At 43.4% G+C, this 24,401-nt stretch overlaps 1 protein-coding gene across 4 annotated transcripts; it reads right to left on the bottom strand.

The window, feature by feature from the left end:
- Positions 1-502: 502 nt before the first annotated feature.
- On the bottom strand, positions 503-19,045 carry EXOC3 (exocyst complex component 3). Of its 4 annotated transcripts, none has more exons than XM_083582861.1 (13): positions 17,852-19,045; positions 13,575-13,766; positions 12,717-12,936; positions 11,854-12,535; positions 11,056-11,173; positions 10,608-10,733; positions 9,879-9,979; positions 8,388-8,498; positions 6,900-7,050; positions 6,148-6,270; positions 4,521-4,682; positions 3,566-3,693; positions 503-1,339 (listed from the first exon to the last, which is right to left on the bottom strand). In XM_083582861.1, the coding sequence occupies exons 2-13, from the start codon at positions 13,716-13,718 to the stop codon at positions 1,168-1,170; spliced, it is 2,238 nt and encodes a 745-aa protein (XP_083438987.1). In that variant the 5' UTR covers positions 13,719-13,766; positions 17,852-19,045; the 3' UTR covers positions 503-1,167. The 4 variants fall into 4 exon arrangements, with proteins under 4 accessions (XP_083438987.1, XP_083438986.1, XP_083438989.1 ...); XM_083582860.1 differs by having other exon boundaries at positions 17,757-17,908; XM_083582863.1 differs by having other exon boundaries at positions 13,575-13,731; positions 17,757-17,904.
- Between the last annotated feature and the right edge of the window lie 5,356 nt (positions 19,046-24,401).

Below are 24,401 nucleotides of genomic sequence, written 5' to 3'. Positions count from 1 at the left end.
GCGCTTCTGCACATGCGCGACATCATTTTGTGTTTCTGCGCTCACGCGAGCGCTGAAACCCGGAATTAACCCGTTCCGGTACTTCTGGGCTCGGCGCAGTCCGTAACCTGAAAACGCGCAACCCAAGGTATAACTGTATATGAAATTAATGTGAGCCGTCACCTGGAAATTTGATAGTCAACAGTACGACACACAGCTCTGTTTCTCCATTCCTTTGTTTTGTACTAACTGCAGTTTCCGGACAGTCTTCAAAAGTCAGTCCTCACTTGTGAACCAGTATAATCTGGAGGTTACCAGAGCATGGGTAAATGTAGTGAGGCTCTCTATTCAGGTTGTGTTGCAGGTGATGTACCAGGCTTAGGTGGTGAAAGACGCGATGCCACTGATGGTTCTTGAGCCACTAGCAAAATTCCTGGATCAATGACAGTCTGATTTGGTGACAGAAAGCTATGTGTTTTGTTTGGGGGCACCAAGTATAGACCTTCCTGTTTACTCATGCTTATTAAACGAATTATGAAATCTTTATTTGAATCTTGGTGGTTTAGAATGACGTGTTTTTTTAATTTCATGCTTTAATTATTTATTTTATGCTGACAATATTTTTCAGTGTAAGCCACCTAGAAAATTTTGTGTTGTGGAATGACATGCAATACACAAAATAAATAGTGAGCATGTATAAAGTTTGTGTTAAAGGTTCCTGAAGGGAGAGGGAAGCTCTGAACAGTCTCCATTCCCAATGCGAATGGTATCACACATTTAGCAATCCTTTATACACATCTGCTTTCAAATCCAGTACGGTAAGTCTGTTAAACGGGGGGGGGGGGGGAATAATAAGCAATGTACCTCAACAATTTCAAGTTTTCATTTTTTCATGAATAAAGCATAAATCCATCCCTAATACATTTTCTAAAACCTATTCAGTTAGTCATCAGAGTACACACAAAAAGTTCAAGACAGACTTTGTCAAAACAACTGATGGCAAAGACATCAATTTAAAGCATTCTGGCCATCAGAATACAGCATACTCTTCAAGTGACTAAGCTAACATCAGACACAAAAACTACAAGTCCAGCATGAAATTCCCATGTGTTTTCTAAGTGCAAAGCCAGATTAGGCTACAGTATATCAACACTACACCAAAGTGATCCATACCAAAATATGTTGCTATTATTTAAGAAGCTTTGGCACAGTTAATGTTGGAACTGTAATTTCTTTAAAAATGGGCACATAGTTTGGATTTGGCATGGTTGGGCCTTTGTCCAGAGTTTCAATTATGGTCTGCTTCATCTCTCTGCTGGCATCTCCTCGCATTGTCAGTAAAGCTGCAATATGATCATCCCTACCAATGAAAGAAGAACAGCATTAGTACAGAAGTCATTAATGGGAATAATTTTGGCAACGGGGAATTCACAGAGTACACATTCTACACTAAACACCTAAGTACCAACTTATCTTCTAGACACTCTAAATTTTGGAGTGCTTGCAGGCCAATTTTTCCAGCTATCTTTGTTATGAGAATCCTTCCACAAACCACATACAAGACATATATTGTACAATATGGGTCTGCAAGCCATCACGATGACCACTGTCTACTCAGGCACTCTTGGTTCCTTGCTTTCCATCTTTATGTTGTAATTACATTTCTATATTAATCTGTTTTAAGGTGTTTCTGTGACTTATAATTTCCCTCCCACTGCCTTGTTAAGCGGGTGGTGCTGTGGTCTAAACCACTGAGCCTAGGGCTTGCCAATCTGAAGGTCAGCAGTTCGAATCCCCACGACAGGGTGAGCTCCCGTTGCTTGGTCCTGCCAACCTAGCAGTTCAAAAACACATCAAAGTGCAAGTAGATAAATAGGTACCACTCCGGCGGTTCCCTTGCCCAGTAAAGAGAGATGAGTGCCGCAACCCCAGAGGCGTTCACAACTGGACTTAACTGTCAGGGGTCCTTTACCTTTTTACATTTTCACAACTGGGTGGGACAGATGTACCAGAGGGACCATGTGCTTCTCCGGAGAAGCACAGTTGCATTATAGATGGGTTTTGCTTCAGTGCTTAGGAGCTGACTGTCACATTTATGTTTGGAAAGCAATTTTATTGTAATTTAAATTGCTTGCAGGTAAACATAGTGGGGCTATGCATTCTTTAGTAGCATGTGATGATTTGAGAAACTATTTTTGAATCATGCAGGAGTGAAGCTCCTGGTTTACTTGTGTGTTCTGCTTATATGTAACTTTGCTTCTCAGGGAACTGCCAGAAGGCCCTCAGCACTGGACCTCAATGTCCAGGCTGAACGAGGTGGGTGGAGACGCTCCTTCAGGTATACTGGGCCGAGGCTGTTTAGGGCTTCAAAGGTCAGCACCAACACTTTAAAATGTGCTCGGAAACGTACTGGGAGCCAATGTAGGTCTTTCAAGACCGGTGTTATGTGGTCTCGGCGGCCGCTCCCAGTCACCAGTCTAGCTGCCGCATTCTGGATTATCCTGATGCTGGCCCCCGCCCCCCCCCCCCGGTGACATATAATTCTTATTATTCAAAAAGTGAACTCCCATTCACATGGAAGAAGCCTAAAAGGCAATTAACTTGGTCTAACTCATTCCCAAACCCTCCACCCTAAAAATCAAATTGCCCCCCTATGGGCCATGTGCCCCACATTGGGAACCACAGCCTTAAAGTCACAAAGAACTATGGTTGCTCCACTAATCCAATCTCATATGGTTCTACAGGGTTTTAGGACTGAAGGCACATTCCTAAACACACATTTGCCAAAAATCTTAATGCAGAGATGGAGGAGGGCTCTTGTGGAGGAGAACTGCAAGCAAGTGTGAGGATGCTCAACTTGGTTCAAATAACTCTGCTAAGGAACTTGCTTGCCCATAACCCCCAGCCAGGCTTGTTGTTGCTTTTGGAGTTCAGTCTGGGAGATAGAAGAAGAGTTTGGATTTGATATCCCGCCTTTCACTCCCTTTAAGGAGTCTCAAAGCGGCTAACATTCTCCTTTCCCTTCCTCCCCCACAACAAATGCTCTGTGAGGTGAGTGGGGCTGAGAGACTTCAGAGAAGTGTGACTGGCCCAAGGTCACCCAGCAGCTGCATGTGGAAGAGCGGAGACGCGAACCTGGTTCCCCAGATTACGAGACTACCGCTCTTAACCACTACACCACACTGGCATTAAGTAACAGGGGAGGGGCATTTGCAGAAGAGAATCAGTAAGCAGAGGAAGGGTGAAATGTTGCCTTCCCATCCCAACAACTACCCTGCAAATCCCTCCCCACATTAGATGCTGTGGGCTCTGCATTTTCTTTACAATGTGCAGTGTTGCCTCAAGACACCTATTTGCCAAAGCCTACTCCAAATAGCACTAAAAAGAACATATTCTTGTAATTGGGGACTCAGTTGTGTGTGTTCAGATACTGACTTTGTATGCTTACCTTTCTTGCATATGTAACCTTAAATTGTGGAATCAAGGGATTGACATAAAACTACCTTTCAACAGTTTTTGTCAAGCCTTCTCATGACCTTGAATGGAAGAAAGCATTGTTACAAACTTTAGAAATTACTAGTATTACCTGATATCTGGGTGTTTGCTAACTAAAGTTGAGACTTCTAGGTAAAGTAGTGATGGATCTGTCAACTTAAATACTTCTGCAATAGCTTCAATGACGTCACAAAGTCCTTCTGTTTCCTCTCCAGATCCCTATTGAACAGTATAAAATGGATAATCATTTTCGGACATTAATCTCAAATTACCTTTAATATGCATGACAGAACATGGGAACAAACTGGCAGAGCAGCAGCAACACCTTGTCATGTTTCTGTTTTTATTGTTTAAAAATGTAGGCCACATTCTAGCACCTGGTAACATGTTGCTCATTTACAGTGAGAGTAAGTGTGTCTAATTGTGCTGGACTGTGGCTACAGTGTTTATTCAACTTGACATTTACATCAAAACCACTCTAAAAACATTTCAGCAATTCTGCACGTACAGAATTATTGTATGACTAGTATATTTTACTTATGTCACAATAATTTCCAAACAAATATGTTTGGATGGCCTATCATATTCTCACTATACACTTAGTCTTCAGTCGATTTTGGAATCCTTTTTTGAGAGAGATAGAGGCCGATTCATTTATCTATTTCCACTGAGTGGCTGGTTAACTGACGCTCTTCTGTTCTCCATTTGAGTTGTCTCTGAATTTCCTGGATGTGCGCTAAGAGACACAATTGAACTGGAGATAAGATATGACGGCCCAGAAAGGCAAGTGGGTGCGACTTGCCCCAAACAGGTCAAATAGGGAGGCCTGGCAGACTAAGTTTGGCTTGTGGGCCAGAAGTTCCTCACTCCTAATATAAGTGTAGATTATAAATATTTATTTCTTTCAACAGTTTATATACTGCTTAACATTGCAGTTTCAAAGCAGATGGATTAATGCACTGATTTTAAAATAGGTTGTGGGGATGCTAATTCATAATTATTGCTAAAAATTTCTTCTTTTGACATTGTGGTTTTCTTATACTTACAGCAGTAAGTTTCTTGAACAGAAATCTGAACTGTTCTGCTTCTCTGATCATTCTTTCAGCACCTTCTTTTCTTTCTTCTGCGTTCTTGAAAGTAATACGCTTTAACATAATAGCCTTGATGTACTCTACAACAACTCTACGATGGCACTCAATAGTCATTTTCTGAAAGAAACCTTCAAATTATACAACTGGCAACCAGTATGTGTTATTTCTGCACTACACTCACCAGTATTTCATTTCTGCACTACACTCATTTGAGCAGTAAGAAATTAACACTGACTTAGTAACACCTATTAGGGGATGGAGCTTGCTGTTAGCTTCATCTGGACTGACCCCAAAATCTGTGGCAGATAAATTGGTGAGCATGTTCATTTCCAGATAACAGCTATGCAGACTAGTAATAGGGAGAAACTGTTCAGTGGGTATGGACTAGTCTGAGAGCAGGGATGAGAGGCAAAAGAGAAGAGGAACAGATGAGTTAACTGATGTTAGTAAGTAGGTAAGTAAGTAAGTAAGTAAGTAAGTAAGTAAGTAAGTAAGTAAGTAAATATCTTACAGCATGGTCATCTCAAGCAGGGCTTGCACTGGAGTCAAAAGCATCTCTCCCAGCATGCCTGCAGCCAGCCTATCCAAGATGGATCTCTTATCTTTCTTCTCCCCATTCTTCTTCCCAGCACACCTTGCTAAAAAGCACTTTTCCTGTCACCTCAAGGGCTCTCAATGGCCCTGGTATTGTTTCTTAAGGGTCCTAGCTTGGCCAGGTCATTTCGCATAGGCTAGCTCAGGAATTCCTCTGCAGCTTTTATTTTCCCCTTTGCATCCCAAATAATCAAAATCCTACCATTTATTAATTTCTAGGGTTTAGCTGGCGGGGGGTTGGGGGTTGGTCCTCCCAGATCTATAACAAAACCCAGGTTTATTCCAAAGCTGGTAACCATGGTTTGCCAGTTTTATAAACTGGGGAACTACAGCTAATTATAATAATAATTTACAATAATTTATTATTTATACCCCACCCATCTGGCTGGGTTTCCCCAGCCACTCTGGGCGGCTTCCAACAGAATATTAAAATACAATAACCTGTTAAACATTAAAAGCTTCCCTAAACAGGGCTGCCTTCAGATGTCTTCTAAATGTCAGGGATAGGAGGCTGTGTATGTGGTCAAACGGATGATTAATATCTCACACAAACCAGACCAGTGAGCTACTTTGCAATAGTTAGTTCTCAGAAAGAGAAACTCATTGAAGATCTATTGTGCAAATTTCAGGAGGAAAATTCATTGCAGTTTCAGAACTTTGAAATTGCCAAAAACGTTTGTTTGTTCTGTAAGGTATTTCAGTTTGTACAGGTAGTACTTGTTAAAGAGGAAAATAAGTCTGAATAGCATGAGTGGAATGGATCATAGGAATTAACTTTGCATATCCTGCTCATTTACAGACAAGAGATCTTACATTACTACAGAAACAGGTTATTAAGATATTTTTCATTGTATTTTGTTTTTATTACTTTAACTGAATTCAAAGTCAAAATAATAATAAATGCTCAGGAATGGCAAAGCAGTATTTCACCCCATTAGGCTACACTATTTAAGTACCTATCTTAGATAAAACTTTGCAAATTCTGTACCTTCTTACAGGGCTTCTTTATTCTTGCAAAATCATTGAAATAATCTTCCACCGTTACACAAATTGTATCTACTGCATTGGATCCAGCCAGCCATTTCCTTGTCATTAGTTCACTGAGATGTGGCTGAAAGAGAAGTAATGCACACATAGGGAAAATTAGATCGAATCACTTTTGGACAACATCCTTCAACTTTAGATCTATCGTTGTACATCCCAGTGCTGTTCTAGAAAACTTGAATGTGTTAACATTTTACCTAGTAAAGGTAAAGGTAAAAGGACCCCTGACCATTAGGTCCAGTCGTGACCGACTCTGGGGTTGCGGCGCTCATCTCGCTTTATTGGCCGAGGGAGCTGGCGTACAGCTTCCAGGTCATGTGGCCAGCATGACTAAGCCGCTTCTGGCGAACCAGAGCAGCATACGGAAACGCTGTTTACCTTTCCGCCGGAGCAGTACCTATCGATCTACTTGCATTTTGACGTGCTTTCAAACTGCTAGGTTGGCAGGAGCAGGGACCGAGCAATGGGAGCTCACCCCATCACGGGGATTCGAACCACCGACCTTCTAATCGGCAAGTCCTAGGCTCTGTGGTTTAACCCACAGCGCCACCCGCGTCCCGTTTTACCTATTAAGTAGCTACAAAGATGGATCTCAGCAGCCATATCTGGGCATTTCTGTCTGTTTGCCACTCTAGATAGACACAGATACTATTCAACAATTTTAAACAGAGGATGCCAAATGAAATAAAAGTTAACCTCTAAATCCATGAAGACTTCATCAAGCAGGCTTGCACATCCTTCCTTGGCAACATCATCCAGAACTGCATCAATGCATGCATGACTGCTTGTCATAAGCTCTTCCATCATAGGAGTTAAGTATTTCTTTTTCAAACTGATGATGGATTCCCTTTGACAAACAAGACAAGATCCTTCAGCATCCCAATAGGGTGCATACAAGAGCCAGTTCAAGCAATCAGTTAAGGTAATATGTTGCGATGTCACAAGAGGCTACAACAAAGCTCTGATAACTTAAGTACAATTGCTTGAGAATTAATAATAGTTCCTCTTGCCCGATATTACCAGTTGAGAAAAATGACTGTGCAAACGCACCTTGAGTGACATACACGTTTGGAGAACCAATAACTGGCTTAGGCCAGTGGTTTCCAAAATGTGTTACATGAAAGCTCAAGATTCCTTGGACACTGACTGATGGCTCCTTACCAAGAAAAGAAGTAACAGTGGGCAGATGTCTTTGCCTACCACCACCAATCCTTCCCCTGCAATTTGAAGGTATATGAAGTCCATTCTAGAGCAGTGGTTCTCAGAACTTTTGCTATGACTGAGCCCTTCACTTTAAACAAAACTTCACTGGAACCCATGCAATAAAATATTTTAAAATGGGGGAAGGAGTTGATTATTAGGAGAGCGAAGAAAGGACAGCCAGCCAGAGCAGCAACTTTTAAAAGAAAACTTTGACAAAATGTTCCTGTCAAACCTCCATTCTCTCATTTTTCTTGTCATCCTTAAGGCTTTCACTCTTATCAGAGTGTTTTCTTATCTCTTCTCAGCTATAAAGGAGCAGCATACTTAATGCTTGCTGCTCCTATGGAATCTTTTTATTGGATTGGAAATTTGGCCTAGTTGTAGACCTCATCCGATAAGATCATCCATGCCAAGTTTCAAATTATTAGCTCAACAACTGCCATTTTTATAAGCTACATTTTTTTCAAGGTTATAATGATGGGATGTTGTTTTTGCTACTTGCCCTAACTATGGAGCACCCCATAAAAGAAGATATAGAGCACGTTTTTCTTATATGGCACAGGCCCAACTTCCTTCCAGCTTTACAGTTTGCGTGGCAGATGTAAGTAACAGTGAATCAGATGCGGGCTCAACCATCTAGTCATAACCTGCCACCATGCTTCAGACAGGCTATCCACTTGTTGTTTAGTGTATAAAGGGCCAAATAAGTTTCTTCATTTATACTTTAATCTTTCTGCATAAAGAAAACAAAACTAAAACTGCAAAGATTTGAATAAAGAGTTGCAAACTTCAGGGACCCGGGAAGAGTTTTATTTTTATCATGTAATAGTTGGATCTTTCCTACTCAAGATCTACCTCACTGAAACACGCACACTGCGTTTTCAAGAGCTGTCCTCAAATAGAAATAGTATGTCTCTTTTTTAAAGCAGCAAAACTGCATTTGCCACACAAATCATAGCACAATCTCAGTGATGAACTTACTTAAAGGTCTGACAATTGTTGATGATGGCAACCATGTACTGAACGTAGCACAGATGGTACTGACGATTTCTTAGATGCTCTTCTTTATATAAATTTGCTTCCTCTTTGTACCTGTGTAATGGAGAATGGGGCAAAACCCAAGAATGGAAAAAGAGAAACAACTCAGCTCCTGGCCTGCAGAAGGGAAGAGGAAGTACCGCCACTTCTCTTTTACAATGAACCACCAAGTATTTTGATTATTTCAATATTTGTATACAGCCTTTCAAAGGGAAAAATTGCCCAAGACAGCTCACATAAAACAAAACATACAGCAACAATTTAACAAAAATATAAAACAATTACACCAATATAATGGCAGCTGATAAAAATAAGAGAGTCAAGCACATACCATCCTAATTAAACTGGACTGAAATAAAAATGCCTTAAGGTCTATTTTAAAAACAGGTTTAAAAACCGTTAGAGCCTTATATATATACCTAGTGTGGAATTCCACAGAACTGGACCCACTACAAAAAGGCCCCTATCTCTAGTGTCTGCTAATTTGGAATGAAGTAAAAAAATTATGTAACTTAATAGATCTTGAAGTCAGGCAGGGTAGCAGAGCTTCTGAAGCTGATCTTTTAGGTCTGGACAGGCCAATATGGGTGCATGCAGTCCATCAGATAATCTGATGTTAAACCATTTGGGCCTTTAGTGTCATCATCAGCACTTTAAAATTTGGTTTAGAGACACAAAGGGCTAGTTTGCACATCACACCAAGTCTAATCATTGCTTAGCAAGACTTCACTAGTGCTCCTGGAAAGCAGCTCACAGCTGCTTTGCTCCTTCCTGGTTCTCTTTGCTTCTGTTCTGAACTGAAATAAGTCAAGGTTTGGCTCAGTGTGTTGTCTGAACCTTGGTTGCAGCTTGTGATTAATGGGGGAGTTTACCTGCTTGATGCCCTGGTTCAGACATCATGCTAAACCAAAGCTTAGCCAGGCTCAGCATGTTGTAGCAGCAAAAAGGACAAGGGAGCAGCAAAGCAGTTGTGAGTTCCTCTCTGGGAAACTCTCAGCATGAGCTGTGAGCTGCTCAATGACTGTGTGCTGCTAAATACCACATTTTTCGCTCTATAACACGCACCCGACCATAACACGCACGTAGTTTTTAGAGGAGGAAAATCCGTAGGCATGCCACCCGTAGGCATTTCCTCCATAACACGCACAGACATTTCCCCTTGCTTTCTAGGAGGAAAAAAGTGAGTGTTATGGTGCAAAAAATACGGTAATTCGTATCTGGAAGCACCCTGTGACCAAAGCACATAAGAATGGTACAAAGCTTTCATTTTTGGTCACAAGGGGGAGCAGGAAGCTAAACACTACTTTTAAGGAACAGAGTAACTGAGGGGAACAACAGGTAGGGGGTTCTAGTTGCTAGGTAGTCTATGTGCAGAGAAAACATCCCTCCTAAGTGATAGAGAAACAGTGACTGAAAGCTAACATTTAATTTTACCTGCTGAGGAATGAACTCATTTGTTGAAGGCACAAATAGAGTACCTTTATTTTCAAATCTTCACTTATCTGTGTAGCTACTTGAAGATTCTGTTCAAACATCTAAAAACACAAACCAATAAGGCAATCTTGCAGTTAATAAGAATGCAGCAGCCTGCTAGTAACCCTGCTCCTTTTGCAGACTGAAGCCATGAGGCAAATTCTATGAGCTTATGCCCATAGAACAACACATTTTGCCCCCTCCCCGTCATGGTACTGTACAGCGAGCACATCTATTAACGTATTCTGCCCATAGTCATGGGCATTTTGTGGATGCCACACAGATGTCAGCCATAGCCCTACACTTTTGTTGCTACAGTAGAGTTTATGTGGTTGCAGAGCAGATCCAAAACGTACAAGTCCAATGTGACCAAATGTAGTGGTGCGCCCTGGGAAGGGAGTCCATGCCTTTAAAGAATTAAGTGCCAAATTATAGGTTTTAATAATATTTCAGCCGCACTTGTTTAATGTTTACCCAGAAGTAACTTCCACTGTGTTCAATGGGGCTTACTCATTGTAAAGTGTGCATAGGATTGCAGCTTTAAGTGGCCAACTGAAATAAATTCAATCTACAAAACAAACACAAAGCAGAATAGCATGCACTCATCGATCATTTTATTCATTTCCCCATTTTCAGAGCTTTGCCCCTTCCTCCTGCCCCAATCAGTATACTGAAGCCAATTGCTTATACCTGGAACACAATAGCAGGGAGTGTAGTCTGATAGTATCCATCTTGATCTGCTTCTGGCTCATTTTCTTTCAGCCAGTCTTTTTTATCTGTCTCCAGTGCTTTTCGTAGCCAGCCAATGATGTTGGACTATAGGAAGATTAAAATTTAAAAGAAAGAAAGGCAAGTATATTGAATCTGGATACTAAATTAAAATGGCCCATGCACTTCACTAATGCCCATGAAGCAGAACTCAAGTTTTGCCTGCTGCCACTCAAGCCATATTAGGAAAGTTTCTAGTGGAATGAAAATTGTTTGCCAAGGACACAAATTGCAAGTTGTACAACGGATTTGCAAACATGCATGGTAAAATCTGAATTGTGCAGGGTTGGGGTGAGAGAACAGTCAAGTAAGAATAATGAATATTCCAACCCCATATGAAGGAGTGAGCAAAATTACTGTTATTGCTTACTGTAAGAGTTGACATATATGTGCTAAGAAGCTCATCCACCACTTCCTGAGAAAGCAATGGCTGCAGGGTATTCACATCCACCTCTGGTGCAAGTTCTGGATTTCCCATCATCTCTATGCTGAATTGGAGAGAACAGACAGAATCCATGTGCAACTGCAAGAAATTATTATTACCCACCCCCCCACCCCCCAGTTAGATGCCTAACATAGAAATCTTCATGTCGCTGCAAAGTTTTTATTCTGGCAAGATTCTGGCAACTCTCTTTCCTCATGGGTAATAATCAAGGAGTAGAATCTATAGAACATGTCCTTCTGTTTTATAAATTTTATGCTGGAATTGGGCAGCACATGGTTGGCCCTTCACTGACCTAACTACTGGAAAAGCCAGTTCAATTTTATATTAAATATCAGATAGAAGATAAAACCCGAAATTTCTGTCAGTGTCGGTGAGAAGAAGAGAACTCATCATCTGAAACTGGAAGGACCATCTTCAGAAATTAACTAAGGATTACTGTAGCTCAACATAACCGTTTTCATGTTTCACTTTTGAATCTGTTTTGCTCAGTTATTCTGGCGTACTTTTGATCTGTTCATTGTAATTAATTGATTGATTAGTATTGGGCTATATGGACCAGAGTTCCATCCTGCTATAAAAAGGCTTAATGTATAAGAATAGCTTGTGGCTCAGCAGTATATACAAATATAATCCACCTTTCCACCTCTGTATGCATCTATCTAAAACCATGTGTTCTTTCATTTATGTTTACTTGCTACTACACCCAAAAGACAGTACCCTTACCTTTTGTAAGTATTTAAAACCCATGTCAAAAGGCTAACAATTTCATTTGCTTCCAGATCTTCAGAAGCCAGGTCCTGCATGCGTAAAGACAGTGCCTGATGGTACATGCTCAGTAATTTTTTGAAAATTTCATAGTGTGGGGGGAAACATTGATCCAAAAGGTTCTTAGCCACCAGCAGATCATCAAGGACATATTTGCGAATTATTTCCAGATGACGGACAAGCCACATTTTGTCAGATTCTCGGGTGTCTGCTTGAGTGCCTTCAATTCTGGTGGTGACTGTTCGATCCAATACATTGAACATTTTCTCCTTCCATTTTTTAGGTCTGCCAGGGGGGATAAATCCAGTTTGCTTTTTCCTGTCTAGCATGCGCCTGTCTATTTTCTCTTCCCTCTCAATTATTCTGACAACTGAAACCAGCAAGGTGGGATCTCGGCGGACAGTGACTAGAGACCTCTGAATGACCATCCAGAGTTGCTTGGCCAGCTCTTCAGAAAGTTTTTGCATATCTCCAAAATAGTTGTCAATGAGGTTCATATCACGGGTGTTCTTGCTGTCCATACGATATTGTTCATACATCAGATCATCTCGAGAGCACTCCAAGTCCATTAGCTTTCGGTGGGCTTGCAGTAATTCCCCCTGATCAATCAAGTCTTGTGTCTCCTGTACTATCTCTGGCACTGAAAAGCAAAATCAGAAAGAAATGTAATCACATTATGTCACACAAACCTGGTTTCAGAACCATAGCTGCATGAAAAATGGCAGCTTCAAGCAGACTTTAATGGTACCTCTGAAAACGCCACTATAGCATTACATTTCTATTCTACCCACAGAGTGAGGCCACGCATTGTAGACTCATACCTGAGAATATATTTTTGAGGTTCTCTACAGCAGCTGCTAGTTGGCTGTGCTGAACTACAGCATCTTTAACATCCTTGAGGCTTTCTATGGTGTTTATACTTTGCCGCCAGTCTTTATTGACGTCAATCAAAGAACGCTGAATATCTTTTACATCATTCAGTGCATTGTGCAGTTGGCTTAAGCCAGTTCGGACACCATCTAGCTGTGACTGGATTGCCGCCTGAAAAGAAAAGCTTGAAATTAAATTACTACATTAGTTAAGAACCTATCTGTTGTGGGATGAAGGAAACACAGATAGTGACATGCAAGGGAGCCAACTTGAATGAACTAATTTAAAAATAATTAGAAGTAGAGAAGGGAGTGGGGGAATGCCAAATTCCATAGTGGTAGTTTTGGTTCGTTTGCTATTCCAAAAACCAAAAAAGGACCTGTGAAATCTTAAAGAATAATATATTTGGAAGATAAGGTTTCATGAGCTAGAGCTCAAATGCATCTGATGAAGTGGGCTCTGGTTGATGAAACACTAGGCCTCAATACACTTCTTTAGCTGCAATCCTTTATTGTACCCAATAACCTGGGAGTAAGCTCTGTGGAACTCAGTGGGACTTACTTCTGAGTAGACATTATAGGATTGTGTGGTTAAGTCATTTAGATGCCACAGGAGTGTTGTTTTCCTCCAATGGTAAATCAGATGTTCCTGTTCCTCACTTCAGAAATTAAGATCAACACAGTGAAGAAGGGGAAAAGAGGAGACCCTATAGTTCTAGCACTATAGTTCTACACATAAAGACTTTACAAAGATAACCTAGACTATTACATCCTCAGCTGTAATACAGGGTTAGGACTGAGGTTTCATACCTTCAGTCTAGCTTCCACTGAAGCCTTCTTCCGTGCTTCCCTCCGACGATATTGTTCCACTTTATCCAGTTGATCTGGCCGCTGCAGCATCCCAGCAACTCTCTGCACAGCTGTTGCAACTGCCTCTCGGCCAGTCTCCTCCATGGTGGAGCAAAGTCTTAAAATGAAGATGTGTTTCTATATCAAGGGACACTGAAGAAACAGGGTAATTAAATATTTAGAGACTTTACACATCTTTTATAAAAAGCAATGGACCCAACCCAGTTGGCAATGACAAAGACAAGTTAAGCAAATAAGAACACATGAACCTTGACAGCTGCATAGTAAATGCTTGCAACACAACAGTGAAAGAGACAGGCAGTTTAATTGTGCCATTTTATATCTACTCATTGATTATTCATCTTCACAGGCTCATACTGACAATTTTTTTTCTGATACCAGATAAGCCATGTGAAGTTGAGTGTCCATTCACTGTGGGTTTTCTGATTGATAACTTTGGAACTCCCCAATGTAGCTGTCAGATTCTGATGGACCACAGTTCCCAGCATTCCCTGCTGCAAGCACACACTGTTCAGCATCCTGGGAAGCGCAGTTCAGCCAGGACTGGGGTGTGTGTATCTCTACACTCACACGAAAGCAAACAGCCACTGCCAGAGACAGACCCTGCATAGGGCAGCAGGACTCCCAGCACAGCATGCATGAAAGCTCATGAGGAGGGGAGGGGAGAAGCCCAGTTCAGGGGGCAAGGAGGATTGATGACCACAAAACAACTTGGAAGGACATCAAAATGGAGGGAAAGTCAAAAGAGAGTAAGAAAGCAAACTACAGTGGTACCTCGGGTTACATTCGCTTCAGGTTACAGATGCTTCAGGTTACAGACTCCGCTAACCCAGAAATAGTACATTGGGTTAAGAACTTTGCTTCAGGATGAGAACAGAAATCGTGCTTTGGCGGTGCAGCAGCAGCGGGAGGCCCCATTAGCTAAAGTGGTGCTTCAGGTTAAGAACAGTTTCAGGTTAAGAACGGACCTTCTTAAGTACTTAAGTACTTAACCCGAGGTACCACTGTAATGCTTAACATACTGAAATTTACAAGCTTAAGCACATTTGATTCTGCATAAAATCAGGCTGTAATGATTTCAAATGCCTCAAAAGTGGCAGTACCTGCATTCCTGTTGTTCTGATATAATATTTAATGGTAATATACTTCTTTCTATCATACAAAATAATTTTACTGTATGGGATTTCAGCAGTTTGATGTCTTTCTATTATAATACTAAAAATGGGGGAAATAAGCAATATTAAAATGTTTCAAAATGTTTGTGTGGTATGAAAAAAGAAAGACAACACAGCACATCTACACTTGGGGCAAGGAGGAATAAGCCTAGCTTCTTCCCAGTTTTGCAACTGAAATGAAAGGTGTGCATGCCAGCAAATAAACACCCAACGAAGCCATCAGCCGCCATCCCATGCTTCAGATGGGCTATACACCTTTTTTCTTCCACATGAAGCCTATCATACATTTTATAAACAATATAAAAATGTTAACATATGCAACATTTCACTCCTAGAGGTTGAACTGGTGAAGCCATGGGAGGTAGAGAAGGTAATTAGTACTTTTCTACATAGCCAAATTCTCCCTACACCATGTGTTGCTCATTCCTCTCTCTTGCTCTATGAAATGTACTTAAGCCTGCATGGCTTGTTCAAACTTGCATGGCTTGTTCAAACTTGCAGGACTGGTTTTTTTCAGAGCTCAGGTCTACAATATAAATATACTACATTCAATCCAGAATGGCCCCACTACTCTCAGACTGTTGTGCCTGTTTTCACCAAAGATACACTACCTTCATTGCATCTTGGGTTTTTCCCGCAGGAGAGGAGACAGGACTCCAGAACATACTATGCAGACAACAGGGGAATAAAGCAGAAAGCAGAAATTGACTGCAGCCTGCTTCCCACATGAAGAGTTTCATATATGGATTTACTACTTCTGTGTAGAAATTGGATAGCATCATGTAGTGTGTAGACCATTTTGCTGTGTGCATGCATACAGCACCATAGGCAGCAAAGTAAAACCTGTGTTACACACAGCTTCCTTTTAAAAAAAGTGGTAAGTCATTAGTAACTATCATATGTACGTCCTATATTTGATAGTAGGGACGCAGGTGGTGCTGTGGTCAAAACCACTGGGTCGCTTTGTTTTGCCGATCAGAAGGTCGGTGGTTCAAATCTGCACAAAGGGTGAGCTCCCATTGCTCTGCCCCAGCTCCTGCCAACCTAGCAGTTTGAATAATAATAATAATAATAATAATAATTTATTTATACCCCACCCATCTGGCTGAATTTCCCCAGCCACTCTGGGCAGCTTCCAACAAAATATTAAATATTAAAACACAATAGTCCGTCAAACATTAAAAGCTTCCCTAAACAGGGCTGCCTTCAGATGTCTTCTAAAAGTCTAGTAGTTGTTTTTGACATCTGGTGGGAGGGCGTTCCACAGGGCGGATGCCACTACCGAGAAGACCCACTGCCTGGTTCCCTGTAACTTGGCTTCTCGCAGCGAAGGAACCACCAGAAGGCCCTCAGCGCTGGACCCTCAGTGTCCGGACAGAAAGCACACCAGTGCAAGTAGATAAATAGGTCCTGCTGCAGCGGGAAAGTAAACAACATTTCCGTATGCTTTGGTTTCTCTTGGTGTTCATTGCGCCAGAAACGGTTTAGTCATGCTGGCCACATGACCTAGAAAGCTGTCTGTGGACAAACACCAGCTCCCTTGGCCTAAAACTAGATGAGTGCCATACCCCATAGTTGCCTTTGGCTTGACTTAACCGTCCAGGGGGTCCTTTAAATTTTTTTCAACTTTTAGGTAAAGGTAAAGGGACCCCTGACCATTAGGTCCAGTCATGGCCGACTCTGGGGTTGCGGCGCTCATCTTCCTTTATTGGCCGAGAGAGCCGGCGTACAGGTCATGTGGCCAACATGACTAAGCCGCTTCTGGCGAACCAGAGCAGTGCACGGAAATGCCGTTTACCTTCCTGCCGGAGTGGTACCTATTTATCTACTTGCACTTTGATGTGCTTTTGAACTGCTAGGTTGGCAGGAGCAGGGACCGAGCAACGGGAGCTCACCCCATCGCGGGAATTCAAACCGCCGACCTTCTGATCAGCAAGTCCTAGGCTCTGTGGTTTAACCCACAGCGCCACCCGCGTCCCTATACCTACATATAATAAAGACCTACATTGTATAATATTGGTATTTATTTTATTTAAAATTATATACTGCTTGATTGTAGAAAAATCTTCTAAGCGGTTTACAAAAAAGAGAAAAATAAAATCGCTTTAAAAATTCACAACCATTATTGAGAAAACATACCAAAAAGTAAAAACCCCAATAACACTCATACAAACTTTATAAACATCTGAGTAAGGCTTGTCTAAAAAAGAATGTCTTCCAGCAGGCGCTGGAAATAATGCACACAAGATACCTGCAGGGAGTTCCAAAGTGTCAGTGCTGCTTGCTTGCTTCCTTACATTATCTAGCAGCTAAGAGACAAAACACATACACACCACCAAGGGGGCAACTGCCCCCCTTTGACGAACCTGGAATAGAATCGCCTAAAAATTATTCACCTGCATGCATGTAAGGTGTTTTCCCACCCAGACTGTTACATCCCTAGATATATGAGGATATAACAGTGGAAGAGCCGTTTCATACCTTGCATTACTTGTATCGGCTTGTTTTGTTTATGCTTTCTTCCACAGAACAAAACCAGACAATTGTATGGAGTATCACTGAACAGTGCAGTGTCAAGTTATCAGTCCATCTTTTATCTTGCTTCCATATTTATATTTATTTTTTCACCAAGAAAGTATACAGGCATAATTTACATTGGTACAGTTATTTCAAGTGCATTTTCTTTCTTCTCTCACTTGGTTTTAATTTACCTATGTGCTGGGGGGGTTAGTCTGTTTGTTTGGTTTGAAATATGATTATTTTAAATGCATTTTCTCCCCCCTCCACCCACTTGGTTGCAATAGTTTATATGAGGGGAGGGTTGGTCTGTTTGGTTGCTTTGCAAGGCGCTTGGGGTTGGCGTGGGCAAGACTAACGAATTCTTATGGTAATAATAGCAGCCGTCCGTTCCCCGCAGAACGCCAGAACTCGGAACTAGCCCACCTACCAGTTATTCCCGAGAGGAGCTGCGCCTTCCTCTCCCTCAGGACCGGAGGCGGGCGGGCGCGCCCGTCCCTCTTCCTCTCCCCCTCAGCCGCTCACCTGGGCAGCTGCGGCTGCTTCTATCTTCCCGGAAGCTTCTGACAGACAGGCTCGAAGTGCGCCTGCGCCACATTGCAGCAACACTATATAAGCCCCGCCCCCGACAGGACTCAGGCGCGGAGCACGCATGCGCGGTGTCGGTCGGCTCGCGGGCCCCCTGCGAACTGCGCGTGCGCGAAAGGTTACCCGCGACCGTTGCTCAAGGCGGCTTCTGTCAGCCGTTGGCCCCGCCCTCCGTCTTTCAGGTGTCAGTTAAAAAAAGAGAAAGGCGTGGCGGGGGTGGAATGAGGCGCCCCAAATAAGAATAAATCTGCCCTGATTCCTTTGGGTCAGTAAGCAGCAAGTGCTGCCACCTGCAAGGCTTCGAGCCGAGTTTCACTTCAAGGAAAGGCATCACGGTTATGGTGTGGCTCGTTGGTCCCAGTAAAACACCCTGGCTCTGTATAATAAATGAAATAAAACCAATAAATCCGCGTCGGCCTTATATGTCGCTTGGCAGGTCGTGGCTTCACGTTCGCCGAGCCTCATTGCCAACCAGTGGCGTAGCATGGGGGGTGCAGGGGGGGCCAGCTGCACCGGGTGCAACATCTGGGGGTTAGGGTTAGGGGGCGCAAATCCACGGGTTAGGGGGCGCAAATTACTTGCCTTGCCCCGGGTGCTGACAACCCACGCTACGCCACTGTTGCCAACGGGCCCTTGAAGGCCTCTCTGCTTCGTGGTCTAGAACATGGCAGCAGCGCCGTGTTTCCAGCGCGCACCCTGGAGGCGAGCCAGTCTGCCTGGAGTTAAAACAGATTTAAGGCCCAGCGCAGCCGCGACGGGCAAAGGCTGCGAAGGAAGCCCAGCTCTCCTCGGGGCTTCGGAGCTTCAGGCCGAAAAAAAGAAAAGACAACCGCCCTCAGAGAAGGATCAGTCATGTTCTAGGAATGGGCGCAAGTGCCAGGGCGCAAGTGGACGCAGAGAAGAGCAGGCTTGGGAACAGGGAACGGGTGAAGAGCCCTCCTCATCCTGACACGCTGATTTATGATATTGGAAAATATTTGCTTTAAAACATACATGGAAGAGCGGTGGCGGGCTGTGTGTTGTGTTTCCTATTATGTTATGTATTTTTGTGGTTCTGTGGAAGGCCACCCTATGATGCTCGCATGATGGGCAGTATACCGGTATATAAATGCAAATAAATAAATGAGTATTGATAACGGAGGCCTGTGATGAGTAATTTATTTAATTGTACATTTATTGCTCCATCCAGCGAGATGAGATAACATAGGAACAAGGACTGTGATGAGCATTGTAAAGGCGACCGATACCAAGAATAGTTTTTGGTCAGTTGTTCTCAGGTATACAGTGGTACCTCGGGTTACATACGCTTCAGATTACATACACTTCAGGTTACAGACTCCGCTAACCCAGAAATAGTGCTTCAGGTTAAGAACTTTGCTTCAGGATGAGAACAGAAACCGTGCTCCGGCAGCACGGCAGCAGCAGGAGGCCCCATTAGCTAAAGTGGTGCTTCAGGTTGAGAACACTTTCAGGTTAAGAACGGACCTCCGGAACGAATTAAGTACTTAGCCTGAGGTACCACTGTATTTTAAAAAGCAGTGGCTCCTTCATTTATTGTTAATATCCTACATAAAATTAGCCTTATTGAATTAACCGGCATCTTAAGATTACAATTCTATGCACGTATACCTGGGAGTAAACACCGCTGTACTTAATGAAGATGTCTGGATAAGCATACGTAATATTAGATGCAGGGCCAGCCCAATTCATTTTGGCACCTCAGGGAACCACAAAATGGCACCGTGCTCCCTGCCAGGGAAGAAGGGGTGAGTGAAGATCAGCATCAGGAACAAGGAGGGGGAAATAAAGATCGACTTTGGGATCTGCTGCGCCTGTGGATTCTGCTGTCTGAAGTGGTTGCCCCATTTGTATGTGCCAACCCTCATTAGGTGGCACCATGTGCCTACATATTGCTATGGAAGCTGAATTATTTCCATTGAGTGCATTGTATCCGTGTGCCCGGACATTAAGTAGAAATTCTTGTTTGGTGACATTTTTCTACAGCTTGGAAAAATCAACTTGTATAAATCAGCATAGTTCTGTGTAAACCTTGGCTTTACTTGCTGGAGATTTGGGCTGATATCTAGGTGTGACTGTACATTCACATGCCTGGTGCTCAGCATTTGAAAATATGAGTAATCATGAGAGCCATGGAATCATTGTCAATACAGTCAAATGAGGAAACTTTAAGGCCACAGGTGTACATTTGTGTTTTGTTGGATCCTTCAGGTTCTCTATCTGTCTCACACACACACACACACAATTTACTGTACATAGAAAAGTAACACATTAAGGAGATGGCTTTGTTAAAACTTCCTCCATAGTATGCTAATGGTCTGCATGCAGTTAATTTTTCTATAGGAGAACATTCAAACACTATTCCCCTTCCAGCAGTCCAAAGTGGTTAAGTCCAGGAAAAGCTTTAAATGTTATTGATTCATGAACTGGACTTAAACCTCCAGTTCCTTGGAGGTTTTTAAGCAGAAGTTGGATGGCCATCTGTCAGATATGATCTACGTACTTGAGATTCCTGCATTGCAGGGGTTTGGATTAGATTACCCCCTTTCAACGCTACAGTTCCATGATCTTGCTAAAGTAAATGTTGGAAGATCTATGGCTTGATCATCTGAACTATTTTTCTTTGGTGTGGGGGTGATTTAGACTGGGGCTGCAGCAGTGGGGAGGGAGAGTTACCGTAATCTGAAGCTACTGTGGAGCAGGGGTGGATAGGTGAACAACTCTAGGCACGCCTGGAAGAAGCGGACCATTTGGATCACGGGACTGAAACTGCCTTGGTCGCACTGGTTGATGATCTCCGGCGGGTTAGGGACAAAGGTGAGAGCTGTTTCCTAGTTCTGCTGGATCTCTCAGCGGCATTTGATACCATCGACCATAACATCCTTCTGGACCGTCTTGAGGGGCTGGGAGCTGGGGGCACTGTCATACAGTGGTTCCGCTCCTTCCTCCTGGGCCGTGTTCAGAAAGTGGTGGTGGGGGATGAGTGTTCAGACCCCTGGGCTCTCACTTGTGGGGTGCCTCAGGGTTCTGTCCTCTCCCCCATGCTTTTCAACATTTACATGCAGCCGCTGGGAGAGATCATCAGGGGGTTTGGGCTGGGTGTTCATCAGTATGCGGATGATAGCCAGCTCTACTTCTGTTTCAAATCAGAACCAGTGAAGGCGGTGACGGTCCTGTGTGAGTGTCTGGAGGCGGTTGGAGGATGGATGGCGGCAAACAGATTGAGATTGAATCCTGACAAGACAGAAGTACTGTTTCTGGGGGACAGGAGGCGGGCAGGTGTGGAGCATTCCCTGGTCCTGAATGGGGTAACTGTGCCCCTGAAGGACCAGGTGCGCAGCCTGGGAGTCATTTTGGACTCACAGCTGTCCATCGAGGCACATGTTAAATCCGTGTCCAGGGCAGCTGTGTACCAGCTCCATCTGGGATGCAGGATGAGACCCTACCTGCCTGTGGACTGTCTCGCCAGAGTGGTGCATGCTCTGGTTATCTCCCGCTTGGACTACTGCAATGCGCTCTACGTGGGGCTACCTTTGAAGGTGACCCAGAAACTACAACTAATCCAGAACGCAGCAGCCAGACTGGTGACTGGGAGCGGCCGCCGAGACCATATAACACCAGTCTTGAAAGACCTACATTGGCTCCCAGTACGTTTCCGAGCACAATTCAAAGTGTTTGTGCTGACCTTTAAAGCCCTAAATGGCCTCAGTCCAGTATACCTGAAGGAGCGTCTCCAGCCCCATCGTTCTACCCGGACACTGAGGTCCAGCACCGAGGGCCTTCTGGCGGTTCCCTCACTGCAAGAAGCCAAGTTACAGGGAACCAGGCAGAGGGCCTTCTTGGTGGTGGCGCCCTCCCTGTGGAACGCCCTCCCACCAGATGTCAAAGAGAACAACAACTACCAGACTTTTAGAAGACATCTGAAGGCAGCCCTGTTTAGGGAAGCTTTTAATGTTTGATGTATCACAGTATTTTAATATTCTTTTGGAAGCCGCCCAGAGTGGCTGGGGAAACCCAGCCAGATGGGCGGGGTATAAATAATAAATTATTATTATTATTATTATTATAGGTTGAGGGATAGCTCAGTTGGTAGAGGATGAGATTCTTAATCTCCTCCCTGGGCACCACCAACCCACGCTATGCCCCTGGCTATGTTTAACTTTTTTTTTTTAATCTGTTATGAAAGAGCTAGTCATGGATCTACGCTTCAACTAGTTTAGCCTAAATGGCCTATAAATTCAGCTTCATTGGGTGTCCCTGACTTCTAGTGTTAGGAGGAAAACTCAACCAAGCTGATTAAAGAAAGCTGGCCCATGTACATGTTTTTAAAGGAGTAGTGCATCTGTTCCCTTGATTCCAAAGGATAAATATAGCATCACTAACTAGACTGAAATAAAAAAATGAACATTTTCTATAGTAGTTTTAAAACTCCTGTTTAAAACATAGTTTTACAATATTTACGTTTCAGTCTCAAGTATGCTGTGGTTTCTTTCGTGCCCCTGATTTCATTTTCACTCCCATTCCCATGCCTTCTGCCCCCTCCGTTTTGCAGCCCTTTTAGCACCCCCATTTTCACTTTCACCCCATTTCTGCTCCACTCTCTCCCTTTCCTCAACTCTCCTTTGCACACAGATCACCCCCATTTCCACACCTTCCTTTCTCTCCTATCTCGCAGTACCCCCTTTGCACACCCCTATGCTGATATGTTGCTGTGACTTTAAGAGAATAGAAAGTCAGCTTGCTCAGATAGAGATGGTTACGTTCAGCTGATGGATAGTGCACCTATATGGGTGTTTGCTGGTTAGTAAAGTATTCATTCTAAATTACTACATTGAATCTGGAACTTCAGTACCAGAGGTGAAATACATTGTGGGAAAGTACGACGGAATATGTGAGTGCTTCACATCCTTTTTTTCTCTCACCCACGAGGCAACGCTCCCTAATGATGATAGGGTTGGCATACAGGGCTATTCCTGTAGGAAAGGACATCAGATGCCATCTCCTTCGGGGCTAGTTTGTGTTTTGTTTTGATTATGTGGTTCTCATGGCAGTTGATAATGTTGTAAGCTGCCTTGAGAATTTTGGTAGAAAAACTGGATAGTTCTAAACAAACAAGTAAATGAAATGTGATTATTTTTGTATATGCAAGCTTCAAACTTCAGTTAACATTCTAATCTTTTGCTGGTGCCTGGTCCTTTAAGGATGGGACCACTTTTGGACTTTTGGAGAAGAAAGGTGGACTTTTGGAGAAGAAAGGTGGGGCATTCTAAGTCTCTGGTGGGAGGGAAGGAGCTATCTGCTGTGCCTTAGGCAGAATGCAGGATGAGGGACAGGGAGTTGCATAAAAAGTCCCAGAATGAGGGAAGGAGCTGGGGAAGTCTAGTGGGACACAGGGAACAGACTGGATGGTAATGATAGCTGTTTAACGATAAGCAGGTCAGATGAGTTGTTCAAGAGAGTTTTATTAAAGAACTATATGTAACACAGGGACGCGGGTGGCGCTGTGGGTTAAACCACAGAGCCTAGGACCTGCCGATCAGAAGGTCGGCGGTTCGAATCCCCGCGACGGGGTGAGCTCCCGTTGCTCGGTCCCTGCTCCTGCCAACCTAGCAGTTCAAAAGCACGTTAAAGTGCAAGTAGATAAATAGGTACCGCTCCGGCGGGAAGGTAAACGGCGTTTCCATGCGCTGCTCTGGTTCGCCAGAAGCGGCTTAGTCATGCTGGCCACATGACCCAGAAGCTCCCCTGTCAGATGCCTTTCCCCCTAAGCAGTGGCATAGCGTGGGGGGTGCAGGGGGGGCCGGCCGCACCGGGCGCAACATCTGGGGGTTAGGGTTAGGGGGCGCAAATCCACGGGTTAGGGGGCGCAAATTACTTGCCTTGCCCCGGGTGCTGACAACCCACGCTACGCCACTGCCCCTAAGTCCCACTGAGCATGGCCAGAGAGGGAATACCAGCAGCCTATGTTTGTCTGCCCCCAACTCCCCTGATCTGAGCCAAGGGAGACATAGGGTTAAGCCTACCTAGACTTTAAAAACAAGCTGAGAATCATATTCCTCACCTGGTTAAAATCCTAAATGGCAGCCTGAGATGGGAGTCTGAGGTTTAGTATGTTGCTTAGGAAATATTAGTGTCACGTTTATTGTTGCTTTTGCTATTTTACATGTTCTGGCTCTCAGAGGCACACCCATAAATAGTTGTACCTGTTTTGTAATCACATATACATATCTACACGTTCCAAGTAGTATGACACCAGGGCCAGACAGGAAGAGGAATGTTTCTTTGTTATCACAAACTTTCAGAATTTCCATCTTCGTGCTTAAAAGCTGTCATCCATAGCAATACTCCAGGACTGAATCTTATCATAATGAAATTAGATACCATAATGGCATTGCCATAGTATTATGTTCTTACTTAGTATAATACAGGATTACTCACTTTGTAGGCCCGGAACAAAAGACTGATTATT

This window comes from Podarcis filfolensis (genome assembly GCF_964270895.1).
Source record: "Podarcis filfolensis genome assembly, chromosome: 13".
NCBI lineage: Eukaryota > Metazoa > Chordata > Lepidosauria > Squamata > Lacertidae > Podarcis > Podarcis filfolensis.
The sequence above is the reverse complement of the archived record's forward strand: the minus strand, read 5'-3'. Positions and strand labels throughout refer to the sequence as shown.